This window comes from Littorina saxatilis, linkage group LG12 (assembly GCF_037325665.1).
Source record: "Littorina saxatilis isolate snail1 linkage group LG12, US_GU_Lsax_2.0, whole genome shotgun sequence".
Classification (NCBI taxonomy): Eukaryota; Metazoa; Mollusca; class Gastropoda; order Littorinimorpha; family Littorinidae; genus Littorina; species Littorina saxatilis.
The window spans coordinates 61,849,112-61,875,617 of NC_090256.1; the positions used below are offsets into that span (position 1 = coordinate 61,849,112).

Here is a 26,506-nt window from a genome sequence, read left to right on the forward strand (position 1 = left end):
CAATATTACCTAACTGTCAAGTTGACATTAAGCATATTCCACTTATAATGATCTACAATAAAAAAAATAAAAAATTAAAAATGTACTGACAAAAACCACAAGAGTGATTTAAACAAACAAATTAGATTCATCTTGTAGTAAACACATTTATAAGAGAACAAAAACAAGCATAAAAAGTGAAAATTTACCAATTACATGTCACAACTTGCAGCTCAACAAAATCTCTAGCTATAAGATCCTGATCTATTTTGCTTGAAACATATCTAGTTCAATGTTTAACCTACCTCCGATGTCAAGAAAATTCACAACAAAATGTGTAAACCGCTAACAATACTATCAATTAAGTATGAACAAAAGACAAAATAAAACCATGCAAAAACAAAGAGCTGTTTTACACATGCACACACCCAAAGTCAAATGCTGTTAGATACTCTTGATATTTTAACAATACAGAATATTATTCTCTTGATCAATAGAACGCAAATTTGAAATATCTACAGAAAACGTAAATTCAAGAAAATACAAGATTGTCTCATATTGTACCCAAATTGTAATATGCAGTAAAAAGGGTCACAATTAAAAAACACACTTCATTTGATAAATTCACCTCTAACCTAGAAAAAATTAAAAACAAGAAAACATACACACACAAACAACAACCAATTCATGCATAAAGCTGACAAAATGACAAAAAAAAAACCTCAAAAAATCACACTGTTACTGAGTTTTTGAAGCTATTCCAATTTCCTTGAAAGGTGAGCAACTCAACGTCTACCTCACTGAAAGTCAATCAGATATTCGGGGTATGCCTGCGTGTCATTAAAAATGACATACATGGAAGGATTCTGAACGTTGTCTACGGCAGAATCATACAGGATGTGTCCTTGGCGCATGGGCAGAACTCTCATGGAAGAACTTCCCTTTGTGGGCACGCCCACCAGAACCTTGCACAGGTACACGTGACGAGTTCCCGAGGGGTCAGGAGGAGAGTAGGTTGCGTTAGCAGAATAGTTTGCATTGACAGCAAAGTACACACCTTGCCCGTGTACCGTGGCTGGAAAAGAAAAAAAAGGCTTACACTTCAGAAAAGGTGTGCCCTTAAAGGCACAGTAAGCCTCCCGTAAACCATCACAGAGCTCCCCGAGCGTCTAAACACAGTACAAGCATACTTCCATTTGAACGCTCACCGAACGGGAACATCCTGGCTGCTTTCTGTCGAGCGTGAGACATTTTCAAAGAATTTATTTTCGTAGACTTGTTCCGTTAACAACAACGGCGCCTCGTTTTTGCGCTAGACCTAACTTTTAAAATCTAAATAATAAATTGACAGCTTGTTACACAAACATTCTTTAATCATAAAAGAATTCGTTTTTCATCAAGACAAGATCAGAACAATTCGAAGTTGTGAAAGTTTAAAAAAAGAAAAGCCCGGAAGCAGGGTCACGCAAGGGTCGTAGCAGACGACGGCCGGTTTATCAGTGCAAATCGCCGTTCCTCTCAACAGTCAAAAGCCATCGCTAGAGTTCTTGTGAACCACAGCCGTTGTTTCGTGCATAAAAAAACGTGCTATTGTAGATAAGCTCACGTCGAGTCGCATTCAAATGACTAACTATGACGACTGCATTGTGAAAAGGGAAAACTGGATCACACGGGTTCACGATGGCTCAGGGGTAAGATAAACCACGCAAAAATAAATTCTTTGAAAATTGTTCGCTCTTTACGGAGGGCACCTAGGATGTTCTCAATTGGTGAGTGTTTAAATGAAATGGTGTTTGTACTGTGTGTAAAAGCCTGGCCGTATCTGTGATGGTTTACGGGAGGCTTACTCTGCCTTTAAATATTCATCAAAATGGTCCCGTCAAAAGAAAATGACTAAACCACAACCAAGCTAGACTGAGCCTCGATCTTTGTTGGCAGCTCATTTATGAAGATACATGTATACTTCTGACAGACAGGAAAGGCAACCCACATACATTCATGTACAGTCTGTACTTTTTGTGTGATCATGTGAATCACTGGACCATATTTTCCAGCATGGAGGCAGCCTCTTTCTGCTGCTGCTTGCGTTCAACTTCCCTGATAACATTGGAGATTTCCTGCATGCAGTCAAAGACATTGTGGTGCATCCCGTCGCCAACGATGCGCCCTGCAAATCTATGGATCTGCACCTCTACGTTGTGACGCTGAGCAACTGCCTGAATCCTCAGCTCCTGTGACCAAAAAAACCACATCCACATCATAATAGATCTGCAGAAGCATACAAGGTATAAGACATAAACCATCAGTGATCACAGTTAACAATTCTTCAGAAATCAGCTTTTCATTTCATTTCCAAGACCTAATTACACTTTCTTGAGAAACCATGAGTAGTTATGGGGCTGGATTAAACAAGCAAACGTGTGTGTGTGTGTGTGTGGGGGTAATTCATTTAATAGTAAATTAGTTAATACCATCATTGTTTAAGAAAAGAAGAGCATTATGGGAGGCATCAAGCTAAACACCCATGACATTCTGATCATTGACTGACTCCGACATGGATGCACCAAACCAAAACTTATTATTACGACCTCTCAGTGTAAGGACCGAATTTCGCTTACATTTTAAAAGCCGTAGACAGAGACAACATTCTATAGACAAAACAAAACACAACAAGTATTCAAGCTGCATGTAGCTTATGGCACACCTCTTGAGGCCCAAGCGACATGATGAAATCATCCGTGATTTCTTTGCGGGTGAACTTTTCCTTCACCAGTTCATCTAAGGATGTCAGCGCTTGGTCGGCATCTTTTTGGTTCTCAGCATACACAAAGAGAGTTGCTTCCTCCTGCACTGGGTTGTTAACTGTCTGTTTGACTGCTGCTGTTGAGCCAGTGAAAGCTGCAACCAGAAAACAATAACTGAAATGATTATTTCAAAACAAAACTGCTTTCTCCAAATACTTTGCATAATAAAAATATAAGTAATAAACAAAAAGTTTAGACTAACAGACCAGTGCACTGTCATTCTTTTCTGGCTTCAATATAAATGAATCACTATATGTACCACAAAAAGGTCATGTATTACGACAGGGGACTTCTACTTTATTGCAGTTGTTTGGGTCCACAGAACTTGTTGTGTCTAACAGGGCGAATGGTCGACCGACTCACACATACAGTGTTTGTTTGATGTATGATGTGTTTGAATAAATATATATAGCTATTCTGATGGACACGTGGGGGAATTTGGGGGCTGTGGTTGGATGGTCTCTTCCGATCATCAAAGCATAATGCTACGGAAGTCGCCCATTTCTGACAATATCCAAAAGCATATTGGCAATAACAAAGACGCATGGTTCCGGTTTACCCATCTGTACCACACGATGTTTCAATCGACAACAGCATACACTGACAACTTGAAATTCTTCTCGGGAATGTTTTTCAGCTTTACAAATGTCGATAGCATACTCTTTTCTGCTAACTTCCCGATGAAACAGGACTAAACCAATTATTTTCTGTCCCTAAACACAACAAAATGCCCAAAGTCGAAAGATGTAGTACAAACAGGGGAGAAAAACGGAACAGCCTTTTTTGTGTGCCTGTGTGAGCCTAGTTGCCGACTGACACAAACTTTCGCATTCGGCTTTTCTTATCTCGTAACTCCACACTAAATACCCCACTTTCCCTCTGAAGTATTGATGTACAACCCATGACACTAACATTCATGTGGGCCTCGTTTATAACTGAGGTTGAAAAATTCGCTTCATGTCGAGACAAGTATAAATGCCATTCATGATTCACCCAAACTGAAAACTTCGCTGCCGTCTGCTCGCGTTGTACGGATTAGCTGTTCTCTTCTCCTCCCCTTGTTGCATCCTAGTTCTTCAGTTGTTTCTTCTTTTTTTTATCGTTATTTTGTTTTAATTTTTTTTTTTTTATCGTTATTTTTTTAATTTTTTTATTATTTTTTTTTATTCATTTTATTTCCTTTATATACACATAAACACAGCATAACATACATCATACACCGAGTTTATCAACAAAGCGCATACACACGTACATACCTAGACAAGACACAGACATAGACAGTAGGGTGGGTTGTTGAAAAGACAGGGGATATGGAAGGGGGGGGGGAACTGAGGTTGTGTGGGGGGAGGGGGGGGGAGGGGTAACTGAGGTTGGGGGAGGGGAGGGGGGTAGGTGGGGACGGTGGTCACAATTTAGCCTCCAAGTATACATGGGGTTTAATTATCGGCATAAAAGTACTGTATAACCTGTTATGAGTAAATGGGTCAGGGGGTATCACATTCAAAAATGTTCATACGAAATCAATCAATACAATTATCCTATAGCATCAATGAAAAAAGTGTCTATATAAACACCACTCTTTTTCAAATTTACCATAATAATTATTTACACTAGCATTATACTTTTCGATCAAAAACCTTTGTTTAACAATTTTCACAAAAACATTTAGTGTTGGGACTGTCTTATTTAATTTGGCTCCAAATATACTTTGTTTGGCAAGGAGAATAAACAAATCAAAAACAGCATCCGTATGAAAGTTGTCTAAATACCCTAAAATGACAAGCTCTTTTGACAAATTCAAATTACTGCAATGTGTGAAATTTTGACATAACCATTCTGTGAAATCAGACCAAAAAAGCTTAACTCTTGTGCACTCCCAAAACAAATGTTCTAAGGTTTCCTCTTCCTGTGTAGAAAAGCTACATAGTGATGTGTCAGAAATTTTCATCAAAAATAACAGGCGTTGAGTGGGAAAAATTCTATATAGTATTCTATATTGGAACCACCTTAGGTATGTGTCTTGTGTAGTTCGCCTTATTGTCAGAAATACCTTTCCAACATTTACATCAAAATTCAATAAATTAGCCCATTTTTCCATGCACTGTAGATTGCCATCATTTTTCACAAGATGGGTATATATATGTTTTACTCCACCTTTAGCTATTTGTTTCCATACAACATCATCACCAATATGAAAAACATTGTTTAAAACTGCATCTAACTTTAGTCTTTTATGAAAATTCTTAACTGAGCGCATAACGCCCTCGAAAAAAACAAAATTCAGTTGTAAATTTGGATGTTTCAATTTAAAATCGTTATATGACAAAAACCCATCGGCTCTCATCAAGTGACCGACTGTAATAATGCCGTTTTCCATCCAATTCCTGTTAAAAATAACCTTTATGGTTTCCCATAAATCCATTTATGTTCTGAATTTGTTTGCGCTAACAACCCAAGGGAGACAACCACTTCACACAATCATACTATGAAACAAGCCAACACCGTGATTGCGAATGTTGTCGCTGGATCTACCCAGCGACTGCATTTTTGAGAAAACCAACGTATTTATACATATCATCAATCAAAAATGCATACTGTTTAGCACCAAATTGTTCGGATACATAATCATCATGTAGGCAACATGTTATTATAAAGTACCCGAAATTGTGAGAGTATCCGGTCGACTAGATGGACAATTGCCTCCCTTATTATATCACACCGGCCTTCTCACAATAAATACTAGCTGCCTTACAGTCACCTGGCAGCAGGTTAAATGCAACATTATTTACATCACCATCATTGAAATTTGTTTTACACACTGGGGACCAAGTTTCCCCTCTTTTCACATCACTGGCGGTAAAACGCCCTCAAATTGTATGTACAGCAGGAACAAAGTTTGTAAACACTTTTATTGGCCCTCACTTGCCCTGTTTACAGACCCACTGTAAGCCACCAAATGTACCCTTACAGTGAATTTGTATCAGGTTATCTTGCGCCTTACTAGGTATCGCAAAACAAACAAACAACCCAAAACTCAACATGTGCATTGTTTTCAGACAGCACATGCCTATTTCTAATCGCTTTCAGGGAGGTGGGTTCCAGGACGGCATTCCTCGAAATAATATCTCCGGCGGAACAAGTTTCATATGTCCGGGTTTTTATCACACAGGATTATGCCTCCGAAGAGAGCAGCCTCCAGATGTCTTCGACTCGTCGGCATTATACTTGTCTCGTCTAAATATCGGACCCTATTGCTACGCTGAAAACACAATAGCTGTTAATATTTGCCATGTTACCCTGTGTTGTGTTGGATTTAAGGCAGTTGTTTGGGTCCATAGAACTGATTTTGGCCTAGATCACATTCAAGGGCAACAACTGAGTTCTCCTGATTATGGACAAAGAAAGACATGATTATCCCCTATGCCTGGAAAATCTAGAAATCTGTGTGCATGTGTGTGTCAATATGCATGTGTGTGTCAATGTACGTGCACCCGATTAATAAAACTTATGACCTTAATTTCTGAGAATAATTCTTCATCACGTCTGTCAATGAAAGACTGAGTGAAAATCTTTACAAGTGATGTCATGTAGACATTGGGAAACAAAATGTTGGCATTTCAGTCATTCAATAAGGCTGCATCTGAGTGTGTTTGTTACACATTTAAGTTGCTGTGTGAGTCGCAATAATGTGTACACCTGAGGTTTCTTTTCAAATGAAGTACAATGCCTGATGTGATGTAACTTTTCTGTTCAGATCAACGTCTGTTCAGTTCATCTACATTTTTTTTTTAGTTGGGGCCTGTGACCAAGACTATAAAAAGTGCTTCATTTTTGTACAGAAAAAAGCCGAGTCTCATTATTGTGTTGAAATAAACCGACTTGTTCTAAGCCCTGAAAGTATCCAATCATTCTTTTCTTGACACAGACACAATTCACACAAACATACACAGACACACAAACACACACTTTTAGTGACAATCAACAGAACGCAAGCAGTTTTGAATGAACCTGAAATGATTTATTACCACTACACTAGTTTGAGTTTGAGCTGTCATGTATGAGCACCTTTAAAAGAAAACAGATGCTTCTTTTTTATTTTTTTATTATTATTTTATTTCTAAAAGCACATGCCAGAGCCTCGAAGTCGATAAGTGTCACGAAAAACACTAGACCAATGGCAATTAGACTGACACAAGTGCTAATCTACATGCTTGACTACAAAGCCGATGGTGCTGGTAACATAATACTGGACAATAACCGATTTGACTTCAAATATAAGAACTCTATAACTATGCCAAATAATCAAATGAATGTGAATAGTGGAACAGCTTTGCTATGCAAACTCTTCAGTGTCAGACTCTGTTCAAAGTCATATTTTGTTAGTACTGGCGGTTATCCATACATGTGCACGTGGAACATATAATAATAATAATAATAAAGTGTATTTATATTGCGCCTATCCCTTACAAAAAACAAAAATATTTGGCTCTAAGCGCATTACAACATGTGTAGGGACTTGGTACAATCAAGTCTGACAAATACAATAACACAATATACCTGTAGAGATTTAGATACTCTGTCAGGTCAGTAATCAAGCAAATGCATTCATATTTCATGACTGCGGCCAGGAGCCAAAATGCTGGACGGAGCAAAAACAAAGACAATACATGCAGTACATTTACAGTCTTCAAAGTACATGTTTACCAAATACAGCGTTTAACAAAAGCAGGTATGTGGCACTCAGTTGCTGCATCTCAAGGAATTCTCCCGGCCAGAAGACTGTCTCAGATTGCCCGAAGAGCTAAACATGTACACTTTGTTTTGGGGTTTGAAATGATGTCACCACACCCACAATACGTAGGCTGTTCCAGAATTATTTAGATTCTCAGAAACAGGATCACATACCAACAATTCAATTGGGCCATTTTCGAGACTAACCCTCCCCCTGTCGACACTCCACTAGCCATCATCTCAAACGAGCTCGTCAAGGCCTGGGACCACGTGACATCGCCTATATTTCGTGAAGGCTCGGACAGAGTGTTCAGGGCTCTCAACCCGTGTTTCCACGCCCGTTTCTTGATATCAGAGACTGGTTCAACTAGCATGGAAAGAAGTCAGAAGAATAGGGTGGATGCGACGAACGCAGGTCTCCTTTTGAAGCCAAGAACTCACTTGTTGCGGCAAAGACAGTGTGCACAGGTGCTTTGTGATGTTGCAGCATGAGCCCTCGAATACCCGTGTTTGGACGGTGTTTGTACAAGACATGGTTTCAGGCCGCTGGGAGTCACTGAAATTCACAACACTCAGCGCTGGCACAAAACCGACTCGTCAAGTGACAAGTCCGATTGTAGGGACAGTAGCAAACGCAGTTTAACACAGCAACACTCAGTGTCAACACAAAACTGGCAGGCAGTAGATATAGCCACTGTATACTTCAATAAACAAGCTCTGCTTTATGCACGCTGAGCTATGAAGCATAGAAATGTCGTCACCGCCCGGTCACACACCTCATAAGAACGCAGATTTTACACAAGCATTTTGACAAACATGCCTGAATTTTTATGGGGGCCAGGAGGCCCCCATTCATACGGACAGTTTCGAGGTTGACCATGGGCAGCGCCATTTTGTTGTGAAATACGTCATCAGGAGGAGTGAAGGCAACATTGTTCATCAGTAGAAAGTTGTGAAATCCGTCACCCTATGGGAGGGTTGAAGGCAAAATTGGTTATCACTGAGTTTGTGTAACACAGGCAAAATTGTTCAACAAAAACATCATAGGTCGAACTGTGCAGGGCCAACCGCAACAAACTCAAACCATTCACTCCAGACTGCATTTGAGTGACTTATATACCGACATTTTTATTTCTTATTTTCAGCACAGGTGTAGGAAAAAAATCATGAACCAAAATGTTATTTATTTTCTAATTTAACATTTGTTTTACAAATGTGACCATGGTCTTTCAAACATACAGTGACATTAAACATTGTTATGTTAAAAAAAAGAAAAAAGAAAAAAAGCTTTTGTGCACAAATCAGAAAATACATTGTACATTTTACCTACAGGCCAAACAGTGTCTGTGGCGGCAAAGGACCCAGCAAGTTGCACTGATCTATATTTTTAGATCAGTGGCAAGTTGTCAAGAACAGGCGCTTGCATTTGGATGTGTCCACTGATAGTAGGTTTGGTTGTGATCAATCAGAATGATGTGGGAATAACAATGTATGACAGTTTGGTATGATGACATGTAATTCACATATGCTGAAATGTAATATTATACATGATATAATATTATTATGGCTGTTGCCATGACCATGAACCCCAAGAAAGGTTTAATGTTATGTAAAATCAAAATACCAAAATCAAGCACCTATTAATCTGGTCTACGGCGCGGGAAGATTGAGGCCTTCGTTTTGTTTCTCTCTCTCTCTCTTTCTCTCTCTCTCTCTCTCTCTCTCTCTCTCTCTCTCTCTCTCTCTCTCTCTCTCTCTCTCTGTATGTATGTCTTTGTCTGTGTCTCCCTCTGAGTCTCTCCGCTTCTGTCTTTCTATCATGTATGTCTCTGTCTATGTGTGTGTGTGTGTCTCTCTCTCGCTCTCGCTTTCTCTCTCTCTCTCATCTGACTCTTGGCACACAGGTCAAAGCAGAGGTTAACTTGAGTGCACGTGTACCTAGCAGGAGAGGGGTGATTTCTTGAATTAGCTGAGGGCGGTGGTGAACATGGGTCTTAAAGCAGAGGTTGGGCTATTTTTAGACCGTCAACACAGACAGCACGGTACAGCGTCGTCAATCCCCGCGTGAAGGAAATCGCTCACCTTCCACGTCCAAAACGTAGTGATATTATTGACACGCCAGATTAGTGCGGTAGCGTATTGTGTTAAGCAGGAAAGCGCGCTTTTCTGTATTCTTGTTAACTTCGCAATTTCCGGAAAACACCCACTTTCACTTTGAGACTGTTCTGTTTACATTCGACACTATCAAAACCACTTTGCGTTGCAACACTGAAATAATTTTTTCTGTGTTCGAAAGCTACAGCCAATCGTTATTATATCCCCTTAGGTACAGTTTTATAACATTATTGGCACATGTAAACAATAGGAATTAATTAATGAACGCTACGAAAAGGGCAGCCTTTAACCTCCCTGTTGTCACTCAGCATTTTTTTTTTAATTCTCATCCACACTTTCAGCACTCCCCCCACCCGCCCTCCCCATCTCAGATGTAATTTGTAAATGACGTTTTCAGCCTTCAATCCACTATTTAACATAGTAAGTCAAGCTTTTCAAACCTTATTAATAATTGCTTTGATGTTTTGCTGATGTTCAGTTTATTATTTAATGAAGATCTCATGGTTCAAAATTTCATATTGTTTTTTTTCAAAAACGTGCGTGTGTTCCATTTCAAACTAACCTCACTGATGTGAACTCCATTATTACTGTCACATCTGTTTTACAAATTACACCCATAATCCAAACCAACGCGCAAACACACACACACCACAACTACACACATATGTACTCGTTACCATTAGCCAACGCTCGTCACAACACTGATAGACTACGAAGCAATCTCTTCGATCATCTCTGCGCTGAGTCGGTCACACTTTTGCTCACCCCTGCCAAAAATCTCAAACGTATCCTTTTTTTCCAATAACTACAAAATTATCAAACAGCTTTTTATGTCTCACTAAATTATAAATCAGATGTATGTGGTTGTTTGTTGTCTTGAATGCCCCAAGGGGCAAAAATGAATGTTTCTTCCACACTAATTAGCCTCATTTGCCTAAACCATATAGGAGTTATCCGTCCTTATAGAGTTAAAAAAATTTTTTATATAAATCCCATGCTAATTTCAAATACAGCGTTTTGCTATTCACTTCAATATAATAGTAAATAACAATTGTCACGATTTAGTGACATGGTCACGATTTAGTGACATGGTTCGAGGAAGAGTAACTCTGTTGGGTGCCTTTCTCGAATTGCGACAGAAAGCGGCAGTTGTAATTTCTGTCAACGGTTGTGGGTTTTGCTGACAGCGCTTTAGCGAACACTGGTATTTTGTGTTGCACGAATTTCACGGGGGTGATTTCTGCTGTCAGGCAGAATTGTCGATAACTGAACTGGGGAGTCACGTGTTTTTGTCAAGGTTGTCTGTCTGAGACATATACTGTTCAAAAAAAGAAACGCATAGCTTGTAATATTTGGTTAATTTAGTTATATGGCTACAAGGATATCCACCAAACTGCAGAAAATGTTTATCTGGTCGTCGACCTTTCGTCCATTGCCACAAGTGAGCTCTGCACGTGACGCATGCGTTATCAGTGGCTACAATGTCAAAATTGCTCATTTGGCATGACCACTCGTCATGCTTCAGTGTAATCTCGTGAAACTCGGGGAATATTGAGCTCTCACCATGTCTTCCAAAACCCATAAAAGCGGATTGTTCGCCTCAAAGAAATCAGACGACAATTCAGCGACGAAAGATGGCCCGATTGAGCAGAGAAGACCGCCAAATTGCATTGGGTCGTTTACAAGCAGGCCAAAGTAAAAGTGCAATCGCCAGGCACTTCCACGTGTCCCAGAGCACCATCAGTAGACTGTGGGTCAGGTTTCAAGCCACTGGCTCCGTTGCTGACTTGCCACGAGCGGGAAGACCAAGGGCGACAACTGCTGCTCACGACCGCTTCATACGGCTCCGCCACCTCCGGAATCGTTTCCTGTCGGCCTCATCTTCTGTCCAGGCTCTTCCCGGGCCACACCGATTATCGGACCAGACCGTGCGGAACCGCCTGCATGAAGCTGGTTTGAGAGCTCGCAGACCTCACAGAGGAGCTGTCCTCACCCGCCGCCATCGCCAGAACCGAGTGCAGTGGGGCAACCAGCACCTTCGCTGGACCGTCCGGAATCACTGGAGACACGTGTGGTTCAGCGACGAGTCCTACTTCCTGCTCCAGCGACATGATGGTCGGAGGAGGGTCTACCGGAGAGTAAACGAACGTTACGCGCCCAACTGTGTGGATGAGGCACCCGTTCATGGTGGTGGAGGCGTCATGGTGTGGGGGGCGATCAATACCGCTGGAAGGAGCACCCTGGTGCACGTCCAAGGGCGCATAACTGCCCAGCGATACGTGGAGGAAATTCTGCGCCCACACGCCCTTCCTCTTCTGGCTGACCAGGATGCCATATTCCAGCAGGACAACGCTCGCCCGCACACAGCACGACTCACCACCCAGTTCCTCACCGACCACCATGTCCAGGTGCTTCCCTGGCCATCCATGTCGCCAGACATGAACCCGATAGAACACCTCTGGGATGAATTGGACAGACGTGTGCGCAGGCGAGAAGAAGCGCCGGCAAATCACCGCGATCTATTGCAGGCACTTCAGGAGGAGTGGGACACCATCCCACAGCAAGATATCCGGCATCTGATCCAGTCCATGCCCAGAAGGTGCCGGGCAGTTGTTGCTGCTCAAGGCAGTCACACCCCCTACTGACTTGACAGCCTCGGCACCCAATCGTATTGATTGACTGATTGATTTGAAGATGCAAATGAACTGTGTGTGCATTCAACTGTGTCCATACCAAATTTCAAACAAATAATCTAAATATTGGATTTTCTGTTAATTTTTTCGAAAAATAAAACAAATTTGGCAAGTAGCAACTATGCGTTTCTTTTTTTGAACAGTATATTAACTAGACACTCTAACACTCAGCGCTGGGGAGGACGGTCGGTCGGTCGTGTCTTATATTTCCTGCGAGCTTTGATGGATTTCATCGCTTTGATTTCTGCATTGATTTCAACGCGCCGCTCTGCATGTACAGGAGGGGCTACAGGAAACTTCAGTTGAGACCACCTTCTCTCTTTTCACATGCGGTCTGAAGTCGACGGGTCGTCAATTTCTCTTCGCTGTGCGGCGAAAGTTTTTTCACCGCATAAAGGATTCGGCGAGAGGGTGAATGGGGTATCGCTGTTGACGAACAGGTACCATTCAAAGGAGGAAGCGGTTTTCGCTTCAATGAGAAGGCTACCTACATAGGCTTTTGAGGTAATAAATCATTATTTAACGCTGTTGACGAGTCTGTGTTTGTGGAATGAAATACTCTCTGTTGTTCTTTCCAGGTTAGCACATAATTTGCTCTTTGTGACGCTAAAATACCAATCTGTATATGGTTTTTGCAGATATGGAGAGAAGGAAGGAAAATGGCTGATTTGTTGTTGTAAAGTTCGTTTGTGCAGGCCCACGTGCTCGATGAGATATGTTAAGATGACATGTTTAAAGGTGGAGGTTGTTGGGTAGCGTGACATGATTAGTGCACCGAGGCTTTTTGTTGCAGCCTTTCTACCTATTATTGTCTGCTGCGTTTTTCTACGCTACGTAACTGCCGATTACGGGTCATCGCTGTATGCTGTAACCGGGTCATCGCTGTATGCTGTAACCGGGTCATCGCTGTATGCTGTAACCGGGTCATCGCTGTATGCTGTAACCGGGTCATCGCTGTATGCTGTAACCGGGATCATCTGATGTAACCAGCTAACCGGCTAACCAGCTAACCAGCGACTGGGTGTGGCGTCCGATGTCTCCACTGTTCCCTGCTTCGTCGCCACGCTAGCCGGCACTACGTTCGACGGAGCAGTTGTGGAGACTATGAACTAATTACGGGCCGCCCACTCAGTGGCAGAAGAAAAGCTAAGTTGCACCATGTCTTATGCACCCTTATTACCACCTGGTCATCTGTGATATTCATGATTATACGCGAGTGGTGACAACGTGGGGTGTGTGACACCTGCATAAATTGGCACTTTTAGGCAGATCAGCTATATTTTCCTAGCTACACACGGGATCAGCGTGTTACTATAATTTTCTATATTCTAACTGGCATTTTGTCAGTGACCACTGTTTTTACGTTTTGAACGAAAGAACATATTTTGGAGTGAAGTCTCGAGGGAGGTGGCGAGTTATTACATAAACAGGCGTCTGAAACTTATACTTTTGTTGTTTCTATTTAATTGTATGACTGCGAGAGTGGATCGTGGTGTGGTTAGTTAGTTAGAAGTAACTAACCGTTTCATAATCACCTTATGTGATATAGTGAAACGTGACAACAATCAAGAAATAACGTAGTCTTTAAACCACAATTTCCCAGATATTTACACTTTTCATTTTGTTTCAATTCACACCACAAAACATACACTTCGCCTTTTGCTATTCAGTCTCAAGTCTAAATAATAATAGTATAAATCATAACTAATTTTCTTCACACCATCATAGACATAATGTTGCCTCACATGTTCTTTGTACAATCGTTGGTTTTCACAATAAATATTGCATTACTGTACTTGTCTTCTTTTTCTTTAACAATGTCTTTCCAAAAACAAAACTCAAAGACAACATAAGCTATTGCAACCTACTCTATTTCTCGTCTCTCTTCCTGGGTACAATGGTACCTAAGATTTACATTCAAATGCTTACATTTCCATGCTACCCACATTGTCAAAATACCAATAATTATTCAAAACAAATGTTAACTACTACCTAACTTCATTTCAGACCCACACCCATTATTATACACACATTTTCACATTTAAACCATTAGTCGGCCCCCTGTCGATATTTATCGACTAAGTTTCTTGTATACCATTGTGACCAGTAGAACCTCGACCAACGTATGGAAAGCCGTTGGCTCATAACCAATACACGTGTAAGAAATAATTTATACACGTGTAAGAAATGATTTACTACACGTGTAAGAAATAATTCATACACGTGTAAAAAATGATGTATACACCTGTAAGAAATGATTCATACACGTGTAAGAAATAATTTATACACGTGTAAGAAATAATTCATACACATGTAAGATAGAAATGATTTATACACGTGTAAGAAATGATTTATACACGTGTAAGAAATGATTTATACACGTGTGTGATGGGGTGCAGTACATGAAAAGAAGGGTATCAAATTTAAAAGGAATTCACACCTACTTGAAAACTACTGCTACATGCAGCTAGCCGAGGAATACAGAGACAGACAGGCCGCCCTATGACGTAACTACACCTGCAGGCTCCCCGGCTCCCGTCTCTTTCTAGGAGAGCGGCAGTTAAATTAAAAGGATCTACCGGTGACTGGACACGTGCATCTCAACATTTAACTTAGAACAGATAATGGCATTAAACAAAACATGAAGCGATCGGCAACATGAACTACAAACACTAGACTGGAAAATAACAAAACTTTACTCTATAATTGGTGACTGGTCACCCTGTCACACGTGTATGAATTTTTTTTTTTTTTACACGTGTATGGATTATTTATTACAGGTGCATTTAATGTAGGAGTCGCGTGGTTAAGCGACTCAAAAACTCGGACTGGGAATCGACATGAAAAACATTGGCGGACGAAGTCACACAAGTCAAAATTACATTTTCTAACCCTAAGCGATACGGAGTTGGCATCTGTGAAATCAAAACTTTTAGTAATACATTTTCATTTGATTAATATACTTACCCAACTCACATATAGCAATTAACCCTGGTTCAGTGCTGGTAACGCTGTACGCATCCCCTTGGTAACAAGGGAAGCCCCTCTAAAAAAAGAGTGACCAATACCCATAAGGCCATATTAATACATAATCTGACTTCCGTATGCGTGCGCATACGCCGCCATTTGCATCATTCTAAACGAAGCCCAACTCACTCCTTTTTTTTAGAAATATACACCCCCACAGCGGGGAGGCGGGAGGGAATAAACGATGTGAGTTGGGTAAGTATATTAATCAAATGAAAATTTATTACTAAAATTTTTGATTAAATCACATATCTTACCCAACTCACATATAGCAGATTGCTATCATAGGTGGCAGGCACTTTACCCAATCAGGAAATGAGAATCTGTCCTGCCGCTACCAGAGCAGGCAACGCAGAAACACATCCTATCTCAATGCAAAGACATCTCTGACATAGACATCAATGAAAAACATTTAAAGAAAGCCAGTAAGCCGACTCAAGATCTTCTGCCAGGCGACCCAATCGAAGAACGGCTAGAGTGGAAGCCCAATCTCTTGCCTCATGAGACTGGCTGTAGTAAAGGGCATGACTGCCCCGACATCATCTGCCTGACTCTGCCACCAGACATAAGCTTGTCTAACTATGGCGGAGACCCACTTGGCTAATGTGACTTTCAAGATAACTTTAAACAGTTTCTGAGTTTCCAAACAAATGTGCAGAGTCCATAACAGAGAACTGCTGAGGGCTCTAACTGGACAAATATGTACATCAGAATCTCCAAGAGCCATACACTTGCTTGAGAGAGGAATGTCGAGTCCATGCCGCCCTAAGGGAGAGGACTGACTGCCCCCCCCCCTTCTTTCCTGCCACCACTTGAAGGCATGCCTAAAAATGTGGCAGTCCATCTAGCTAAGGTTGACTTTAAAAAGTCATTACCTCTACCACTAAAGATAGAAATTCTACCTTTCTTTATTCGGTGTTTTAACGTTGTTTTCAGCCGTTCAAGGTTAAATCACGACGGAGTTGGCAGATAAGAACAAGAGCCTTTGATTCAAAGACCTAAAAAGATCCGTGCGAGTCAGAAAAATCTTCGAAACTCGAAAAGTACAATTGGCTGAACATGGCTCTAGAGGAGCCATACTATTGCTAAATGAAAATGGTTAGAATTGCGAAACGAAGCTGGCTTCTCCAGTTTCCGCTCATTTGCCAGAAATAATGAAAGAAACCTAAGTGCCATAGATCAGTCTTTCTCCAAACAGCTGTCTATAGCATAACTAGACAGAAAAAACACTTACTCTCACTTCTCACAGAAGCTACTTAGAGTAAGCATGACCGCTTTCCGTGTTGATCAGCGAGGCTAGTTTTGTAAAGGGTCAAAGAATCCAATCTCAATAGCTCCAAAACTAGAAGCAAAACCCAAGAAAGGACTGGAGATTAGCTTTCAGCAAGCCTAATGTAGGCCCTCTCAAACGTGCTAGTTATAAAGCCACCAAGAGAAAATTTGCACCGAGCTATTTCAGTGTAACTGAAATCACGTAAAGACTTAATTCGAAGACGTGGGAGAAAATTCAGAAAGCCAGAAAAGGTGGATCGCCACCTGCATTGAACGGAGAGAAGAGGAGCTCTTTCCGTTAAAAAATACACCCTTTGTTCAATGTGACAAGTAAACAAAGACGCTAAACCCCTATAAGAACTCAGAGCCAAATCCAGAGTTGAGGCAGAAGCCCCTGAGCATCTCAACAGTTCCTTTACAGTAGACACCCATGTGATTTGAGTGTGAGAAAACAACGGTGCCCTCTTGCCAGCCTTAAGAGGTCTGGCAACCAAAATTGAACGGGCCCGTACTGTGCGACCGGCAGGCCGCTCAAAGTAAAAACAAGTGTATTGACTTCCATGCTTTGGGATCCGGAAACAAGGCGACGAACATAAGCAAAAGGCGATAGTACCAAAAGGCAAAAACTTCTATCAGCGGCTTCTCCCATTCACCCGAAGGAGCAGAAACATGTGGTGAGATAGAGTCCACTCCAAGTGGACATTCTTGCCCGACAGACCTTCGCCGGCACTCGTTATCGACTACACACGGACGCATTCGTGGGGCCGTGCAGACCCATGCTTCTCAAAGAAAGAAAAATATGCATATCCTTCCGTGGCACTCGTGGGTCCGTGCGGACCCAGAAGGGTGTTTGATTGCAAATATCTCTTAAACGAGTTGGAATTTTTTAATGAGCTTTTAGAAATGCCTCAGACACCTAAAAAGCTATCATCTCCTAAAAGCTCATTACATTTCAGTGATAATTAATTAATTAATTAATGGTCAAATTTAGACTACACACGGTATTTGGTAAAAATATTATGGGTCTGCATGGCCCCACGAGTGCCACGGAAGGGTTTGCACAATTGTCCTTCTTTGAGAAGTATGGGTCCGCATGGACCCGCGAGTGCCTCGGAAGAGTATATATACTGAAAGGCATAAATTCTGCAAATAGTGCATTGAACGATTTTGCTCTCAAACGAAAATCAGATTGAACCTGTAATTTGTAGTTGACATCTTGAGTGTTGGAGCAAATGTTTCACGCTGTCAGCGTGCGCTTTGCAGTATTGCTGATCCAGCCACAGCTCACTGTGCTAATAAAGACCATGGGCTGAACGGGAGACAATAACGTAAAAAAGATAGTGTATGGCCCTATAAAATGCAACTGGCTGTTTGGCTGTATCCAGATATCGCAATCATGCCACGACTTGATGAAGGAGAGAGACAGCAAGCGATTGGGATGCTTAAAGCTGGCCAAAGCATTGAACGTGATGAACACTGAACGTTTTCCGAAATCATTGCGCTTGGACTCAGTCACTTTTTTTGAAAAATTGTCATTTCATGATGTTCTATTCAAAATCAATTAAGCGAAGGTTTATAAACAATAAAATGGCCAATAAATAAAATATTCAAACATTGAAAACATTCACCACTAAGTTGATTTTTTGTGACTTTTTAAAGTTCCGTTTGCGGAATTTATGCATGCTTTTCCTTCTTTGAGAAGTATGGGTCCGCACGTCCCCACGAATGCTTCCGTGTGTAGTCTAAATTTGACCATTAATTAATTAATTAATTATCACTGAAATTTAATGAGCTTTTAGGAGATGATAGCTTTTTAAGTGTCTGAGGCATTTCTAAAAGCTCATTAAAAAATTCCAACTCATTTAAGAGATATTTGCAATCAAACGCCCTTCTGGGTCCGCACGGACCCACGAGTGCCACGGAAGGATATGCATATTTTTCTTTCTTTGAGAAGCATGGGTCTGCACGGCCCCACGAATGCTTCCGTGTGTAGTCTAAATTTGACCATTAATTAATTAATTAATTATCACTGAAATTTAATGAACTTTTAGGAGATGATAGCTTGTTAGGTGTCTGAGGCATTTCTAAAAGCTTATTAAAAAATTCCAACTCGTTTAAGAGATATTTGCAATCAAACACCCTTCTGGGTCCACACGGACCCACGAGTGCCGGCGAAGGCTAGAGAGTCCGCTAAGTCATTGAGCCTCCCATGAAGGTACTTCGCTGCTAATAAGATCTCGTGATGGTAAAACCACAAAAGAACCTCTCATGCTCCATGATTAAGCGATAGGGAGTGAGAGACCCCCCTTATTCCTGTTGAGAAAAGCACCACTGTGGTGTAGACTGCTTGAAACACAAATGTTCCAGCCCTTTGTTCGACTGCTTAACGCCCAGCCGACCACCAAGGGCCATATCAAAGCTGAGCTGCCTTAGACATCTAAAGTTTTCCAGCCCTGCACTTCCAGTCTCCACCTGGAGTAAAGGGCTTCTAGAAAGGGCCGATTGCACATTCTCCTCAAAGAGATCGTTTGACTTAGAAAATAAATCAGAATTCTGAAGCTCTGAAATACCAAACAATCTATGTAAGAGACCCAAAAAGGGAGGCACCAGTGTCACCCTCCATAAAGTGGGAGGCCTAATCCCCCCAGCCGTTGTGGTAAACACACGGACTTACATTACCTGGACAGCTGTCTTCGCGCCAGCTGCTCTTTGCCTCTGTTAATAACTGGCTTGAGCGGTCAAGGTCACCAAATGACTGAGTCGCTTACTTCCGGTGAATGCTCGAAATGGCGTTCAGAGAGAATCCTGATGCAGCGATGGATCCTTTTATTGAGCAGATAATCAATGTAAGTTTGCTTGTTTTTATTACAAAAGTGAGTTTCAGAATGAGTGGTTTGTAGGAGTATTGTGAATCACTGATTCAATTACCAAACTGAAGTTGACAAGTGCATGTGTCACGGAACGCGGGTGACTGACTGACTCGAGAAGTACGAGTTGCCATGGTTTTGTTGTTGTTATTTTTTTTTTTAAAGATTATGAGAAGTTAAAATGTTTTGATGTGGCATTTCGTACGTCAGTTCACAAGAAACTTGTTTTGGTTGTAGCTAACGATTCCAATCCATTTCCTAAACATAACTAGAGCGAGAGAGAGGGATTGTAACTGTGTAAGAAAAGAAAAAGAAAAAGGGGGAGTTCTGATCACAGATGTTTGTGTTCTGACAACAATATGCAGTCTAAGAATTTTCATTTGTTTCTGAGAAGAGGGCAGTGCAAAAGGACAGCTTACGGCCTTAGGTGAAATTGAATTGCTTTCAGATTCAGTATCTTATAAGTTATATGAATATGAGGAGCCACAAGCACTTTGATAAAAAAAAAGCGAAGTCAAGGAACGAGACTTTGTACTACCACAGACTGATGTCCCATTAAATTGAAATTGAATAATTACCATTTTTCAGTTATCTCAAACTCAACTATGTTTTTGTTATTTACTGATTTTTGACTTTTGGCTTGGGTACGGCCAAGTCAAAAAGGTTGGAAAGGTTAGAAATAGTCATAACAAGTTCACTTTTGGGTCTTTTTCAAATCTGTATGCTGCATCTTTTCTGTGACCATTGTGGCTATGCACTGACACACAAAAAAGTGGAGAAAGGGGAGAAATGAAGATTTTTTCTTACTACATCACAGTCAGGGATTGTTGACATGTACATTGTCAAGAGGTCAAAACAAATTTTAAAAGCTGTTGGACACTGCACTAGTGTTGCTCTAATCAAGGCGAGTCTGGAACAATAGGTCCACCCCACCAAAAAGTCAACATGGAATTAGTTATGATTTTTTTAGCCTTTTGGCTTGGGTACGGCCAAGTCAAAAAGGTGAGAGGGGTTACAAATAGTCATAACAAGTTCAGTTTGGGGTCTTTTTGAAATCTGTTTGATGCATCTTGTCTGTGACCATTAAGTCAAAAAAGTGCAGAAAGGTGACAAATGAAGATTTTTCCTTCTTACAAGACAATGTGTGATTTGGCACATTTTGCCTCAGTCTTTATCAAGAGCCTGTCTAACCCACTTTGAAGCTGTTGGAGACTGCAGTAATGTTCCTTACATCAAGGCGAGTGCACAATGGTGCATTTCTACCCCCCTAATGTTCACTTTAATATCAATCAATCAATAGATATTCAGTCACAGTTTAACTAACTCATTCACCCTGATCACTCACTCATCCTGTTCTATTGTAGTTGTGCTAAGTTTGGTTTGCAGACTTTATTCTTTTTCCCAAATTTCTGTCCTCATGGCATCAAGTGGTTTTGTTTATAAATACCCCCCCTCCCCCCTCCACACACACTTCATACTATTAACACACACATTTCTTAATCAGTTATAATCTATAATTGCGATAGCGATAGGTACGTTCTCTGTTAAAACTAAAAGTATTGACCGTTTAATTATTTAATTACCAAGTTTTAAACTGTGACCACTATTGTTAATGGGGAACTCCAGAGCCAAATGACGTGAGCAAATCTTGGCTTTGTCTGGATTGAAGCTGCCGTCAGCGCGATTTATGGCATGGATCAACGCAGCACACCATTTGTTTTGGTCAACACACTGACTCCAGCCTTCGGAAGTTTGACGAAAGAAAGCCCTCTACATTTCGTTTGCGTCGTGTGGCATCCAAAAATACAGCAGTTTGAACCGCTTTCCCTTGCACATATATGCCATTTTTCGCGAAGTAGCATCAGGACCGAAACACGCCAAAGCCGATGTCGGCCATTAACAGGAAGAAGCGGGCACCGCTCGTCAGTGGGTGTGTCAAATAGTCCACTTATTCGACCTTGACCCTAAGACAGCCGTCCATCTCATATGTACGTCCGTGGGTAAACACAAAGGCGAAAAGAAGAGTGATGCCAAGCACTAACTTCCAGTTGACATAACTGCCGGGAGTGTGAGAGAAAGCATGCTTTTGTGTGCCCCCAACGCCCACCGCTAACTTGCCCCAGGGGGAAGAGAGGTGGATATTTAACACAGACCCCTGCCGCGAAAGCGAGAGTAAGGAAACAAAAGCTAAAGTCGAGAACGGCCAGCCTGAAGCATTCTTTTGAAAACAATAAAAAAAAGCCAAGGCCTGCCGTGCGCTTCCCTTTTGCCGTGAGCTTCTCTTTGTTAGAGAAGAATCCGCATGCAAAGAAGCGGACTCGAAAATAGAACCTTCAAGCAAAGAAGAGAATCAAGTCTCGCTAAAAGAACAATACTTTTAGGAAGAGACCTACTCTCCGGCGAACAGCAAAGCTACATCCTTTGTATCTGCGTCCTATCGGAACACAAAGATACCCAGATAGGACGTAACCGCACAAGAGAGAGAACAAAAGCAAGTCTTGTTCAAAGGCGATAATCGTAAAGAAGTGCGACCACAATCCACCACAGCCAGGAGATCCTTGTTCTTACAGACAGATAGTCTCTCCTTGCTATTAACATCCAGATGGATGTTCGCCAATTCCGGGAAACCCGGGGGCGGTTCCATAGCAAGAACAGAAGAATAACCTAAGTTCTTACGCTTGGAGTTACCCGAAGCCTACGGATAGCGCTCAGCGAGTGACGCGCTACTTGAGCAGATGACGCAAGCTAAAGCAACGCCGCCTCAGGTGCTTAGCCGAGCGTTGCCCACCAAGGTAGTGGTAACAAAAGAGACTCGATTGTGAAAACTTCCACAAGCTCAAACGCCCCGACGGAGGATCTAAGAACTAAACGTTCGAAGATTTTCCTTAGAAGGCTCAAACCAGCAGAAAATTCTGCAAACCGCGGCAAAACTGAAGTAGGAGCCTCCCCATGAGATGCCAACAAAGGCAGAGGCGGGGCAAAAACATCGATAGAGTTCGTAGATTGATCCTAAGAAGGAGCAAAACACGCCAAAAATGATGAAACGGCAGATAACGATGCTACTGCTAACCCTTCAGGGAAATAGCGTGTAGTAACCTCTGCTGTCAGTGATAACAAAGATGGCAGCTTCGCTGAAAGACGAAAAGAGGCATTCCCAACTGCCTCAGAAGTTCCATCTTCCAAATCCTCATCAACCTGTTCAGTATTATCCTAACGAACTTCGAAAGGATGTGAACTGGTAACCAATCCCGGTGAGGCAACACTTGCCAAAAACCGGGAAAGGATTGGAAAAAATTCCCAAAAGCCGGAACTCCGTGAACGGATCCACCATCCACCTGCCTCATGCCAGCTGAAAGACTGGGAGAGGAAGTGGATGCAGCCTGTGTAACAGCAGACGAACCGCAGTAGCGGAACTGGAAGCCGAAGGCTGATGAGTGCCGACTACCAACACCACAGTGTTAACGGCAGAAGGCTATACCATCCTGCAACCGGAAGAACAGCCGCAAAAGCGGAAGCGGAACCGGCAGTGGATTGGTAAACATCAGAACCAACCGTAGTCATAGAAATGCACCGGAAGATCCTGTTGTATCTTGAAGCCGTTTCAGCTGCGAGCGCCACTGCACTTGACAACTTGAACGGAAGTCTGGATTCAGTGCCTTCCGCCAAAACGGAAGCACCTTCATCCGAACAGCCATCATGCACATCCGTGCCGTCCGGAAGCTGACCCCCTGCTTGACCACCATAGTCAAACAAAGAATCAGCTGTACTGTTCTCTTCCTGCCCGTCGGGCGGAAGCGGAAGTTGCACACCCTGACCAATGCTTCTCAGAGACAAGGACGGGTGCATCGAACCTTTCGTGCGTTCTACAAGGTCCCTATCTGTCATCGACCGACCGACAAAGCGGTGATGGCCAACCCCAGAGTCGGAACTTTCACCCCTGCGACCTCTGCCCGGGGCTACTTCCTCTTGTGAACGCTCTACACTTTTGCCGGAGAACCCGGTTACTTGTGTAGACAACATACCTTTAGACTGGTGAGAACCACCGGAAGTCAGAGCACAAGCCGAAAGACAGGGCATGATCTCGTCATCCTGAGACTCATGAATGTCCGCTCGAGTCACGGTAGCGGAAGGCGAAGGGCGGATATTGGCCAGCGACGAAACCCCCGTCACGCCGGAAGGCAAAGCACGCGTTTCCGCCCGCGTGGACGAAATCTCCTCTGCTAAGGACGAAACCTGTGAACTTAACGAAAGCAACAAGGTCGCCACGTCCGCAGACACAAGGCCGGGAATCACAGAAACAGAAGCCCCTTTAACAGGCTTATCCACAAGAGAAACCTTTTCTACAGGCTTAGCCGGCAATTTAGAGGAAGAAGGCATATCAACCAATACATCAATACTTTTTTGAGAAGTCGGTTCTAAAACCGAAACTAGAGCCTGGGCGGAAGATTTGGATTTCCTAGGCGTTTTCTTTGCAGGCGGAGAATCAGCAGTTACTTGTCTAGAAGTCTGCCTCTTCTTGGCGCTATCCGCCATGACCAAAAACAACTCACAAAAATGTTGTCAGCAAAAGAATTTTCACAAGTCCAACTTTAAGGCCAAAACGCCCACAAAATCAAGAAAAATACAGAACGATCTCACCTCAACATTGTAGAGACGATAAGACAAGCAGAAGATACCAAGAGGAAAGCCACCAAGTCCGTAGACGAAGTAACAAACAGGCATGAAAATTCTCCGTATTTTCCGTATTTTCCGTATTTTTGAAAAAAATAAACCGTATTTTTTTTTAATTTCCGTATTTTTCCTTTTTTTTTTTTTTTTTTGTTAATTTTTGTTTTGTTTTGTTTTTCATAGTCATAGTTATAGTAAAATAGTTTTGGGGCCATGTTTGAATCCAATTTTAAGGCTCAGATAGCCCCAGATTGCACCAAATTGCACCCTTGAAAAAAAAAATTTCCGGGGGAGCATGCCCCCGGACCCCCCTAGAAGTCTTGGCGCTTCGCGCCTGCGAAACTTGGCGCTACGCGCCTGCAAAACTTGGCGCTACACGCCTTCGAATTTTTTTTCAGTATTTTTTTTTTTTTTCAGTTTTCATGCCTGCACAAAACGGCTGAACACAGCCAGAGCGTACAGAAACACAACCAGTCCCACTGATCGCTGAGTTTGGAATGATGCAAATGGCGGCGTATGCGCACGCATACGGAAGTCAGATTATGTATTAATATGGCCTTATGGGTATTGGTCACTCTTTTTTTTAGAGTGGCTCCCCTTGTTACCAAGGGGATGCGTACAGCGTTACCAGCACTGAACTAGGGTTAATTGCTATATGTGAGTTGGGTAAGATATGTAATTTAATTAGTCTTTATCGGAAGAGAGATAAATTCGGGCCCGTTTAGTCATTAACTTAAGTTGGAACTGTTGAGAATCTCGCACCGTGTGTTGTAGACTTTTAGCGGTAGTTTAATGTAACTTTTGATTGAGTACAAAACTAATAGACTACACGGCGTAGAACTCTATCGTTCAAGCTGGTTATACTGAGAAGGGTACCATGTAAACTTTGCAGAACCTGGGACCTAACTACTAAAAGAATAGAATTCATCAATGTTCACGCACTAATAGCTGCACATACGCTAGTACTGATTTTATTAATGAATTAATTTAGCAAAGAGGCAGTTATCTCCCTGCCGAAGCCACGATTATTCTCCATGAAAAATCGTCCACAGTGAAAAGATTTTTAACCAATGAGAATTTAGCTGTGTTTGTTTCCGCGGGACATATCATCATGGCAGCGAACTGCACAATAATTTTCAGAATGTAAACACTGACGAAAAACTGACCCCATTTTCAAGTGTTTCGTGGGCAAAAGCTTTGACATGTGCATCTGAGTGGATTAACCTTGGATTAACCTTGAGCGTTAAGAACAGGCTGTCTGCCAAAACATTGACGGAACGAGTCGCAAATGGACAAACAGCTGAAACGAGTACTTATCATCGTGTCGTCTGCTACCAGCGTCTGACATGTATTGTTCGACTCCAGCGAGCGAAGAAACACTATGTACAGCGAATTGACACGTCCAGTGATGCTGTTGTTGTCACTCCTTCAGATCCACAGTGTGTGTCAAGCTCTCCTGCCTTGGTCAAGCGTAAGAAGGCGAAATGCAACAGTGTGTTGATCCCAGACATCTGTCTTCCTGCGTATGTTACACTACTAGTTTTTCTATGATAGTGGTGGTCCAGTGAACGATACCTTCCGCCTGTGGTTACACATAAAAGGAAAGGGCCTGAACCTCTGAGAAACCCGTGGATACTTGTGCTGAGTCTGACATATGTCGAGATGTGTTGGTGAGTAAAAACCTGCTTGAATTTCATTTGAAATAGTTGTGTGTATATTTCTGAGCAAATTATGTTTGATATTGATAATCTTCTAATTAACACTTCATAGCATCACAACAGTTTAGGATTAATATAGCAGAGGTACAATAAGGTGCATATGCAACATGTTATTGTTTATACAGGGGCCTATGTGATAGATATATCATTTAGCACCGAGCGTCACGTGATAGTTACCGATGCGTCCGCCATCTTGGTAAGGTCTACATGTTTCCGGTTATCATCAAGAGAGTAGAAAACACAGTTTTCTGTTGCCAAAAATGGAAAAAGTGAAAGGAAGGGACAGTAGGAAGTATATTGATCGGTTGGACAGTGAACATAGGGTTCGATACCTTGAAAAAATCCAGCATTTGAACGGATTTGACCCGTACAGCTGCCCAGAAACCTCATGGACAGAGGACTATAATGCGATTCCACCTTTGGACTTTCCGAGTCTCACAAGCTATCTGGTGTGTGGCATTAGCGCCTACACTCTTGACCAGTTCAGATCTTACAAAAGTTTGGAGGCCCATATGCAATTTATGTGTGTGTGTGTGTCTGTGTGTCTGTCTGTGTGTGTGTGTCTGTGTGTGTGTGTGTGAAAGAGAGACAAGAGAGGGAGAGGGATAGAGAGAGGTGGCGAGAGAGAGAAA

At 42.0% G+C, this 26,506-nt stretch overlaps 1 protein-coding gene across 1 annotated transcript in view; it reads right to left on the reverse strand.

Annotated features, from left to right (window-relative positions):
• Positions 1–26,506, reverse strand: part of LOC138982490 (protein mono-ADP-ribosyltransferase PARP14-like) — a 57,690-nt gene that overhangs the window by 2,141 nt on the left and 29,043 nt on the right. Inside the window, exons 4-5 of the mRNA XM_070355795.1 lie at positions 2,684–2,877; positions 1–2,210 (exon numbers count right to left, since the gene is read on the reverse strand). The exon at positions 1–2,210 is cut by the window's left edge and continues 2,141 nt beyond it. Coding sequence (XP_070211896.1) covers positions 2,013–2,210; positions 2,684–2,877 — 392 coding nt within the window. The 3' untranslated portion in view covers positions 1–2,012. The remainder of the gene's footprint in view (positions 2,211–2,683; positions 2,878–26,506) is intronic.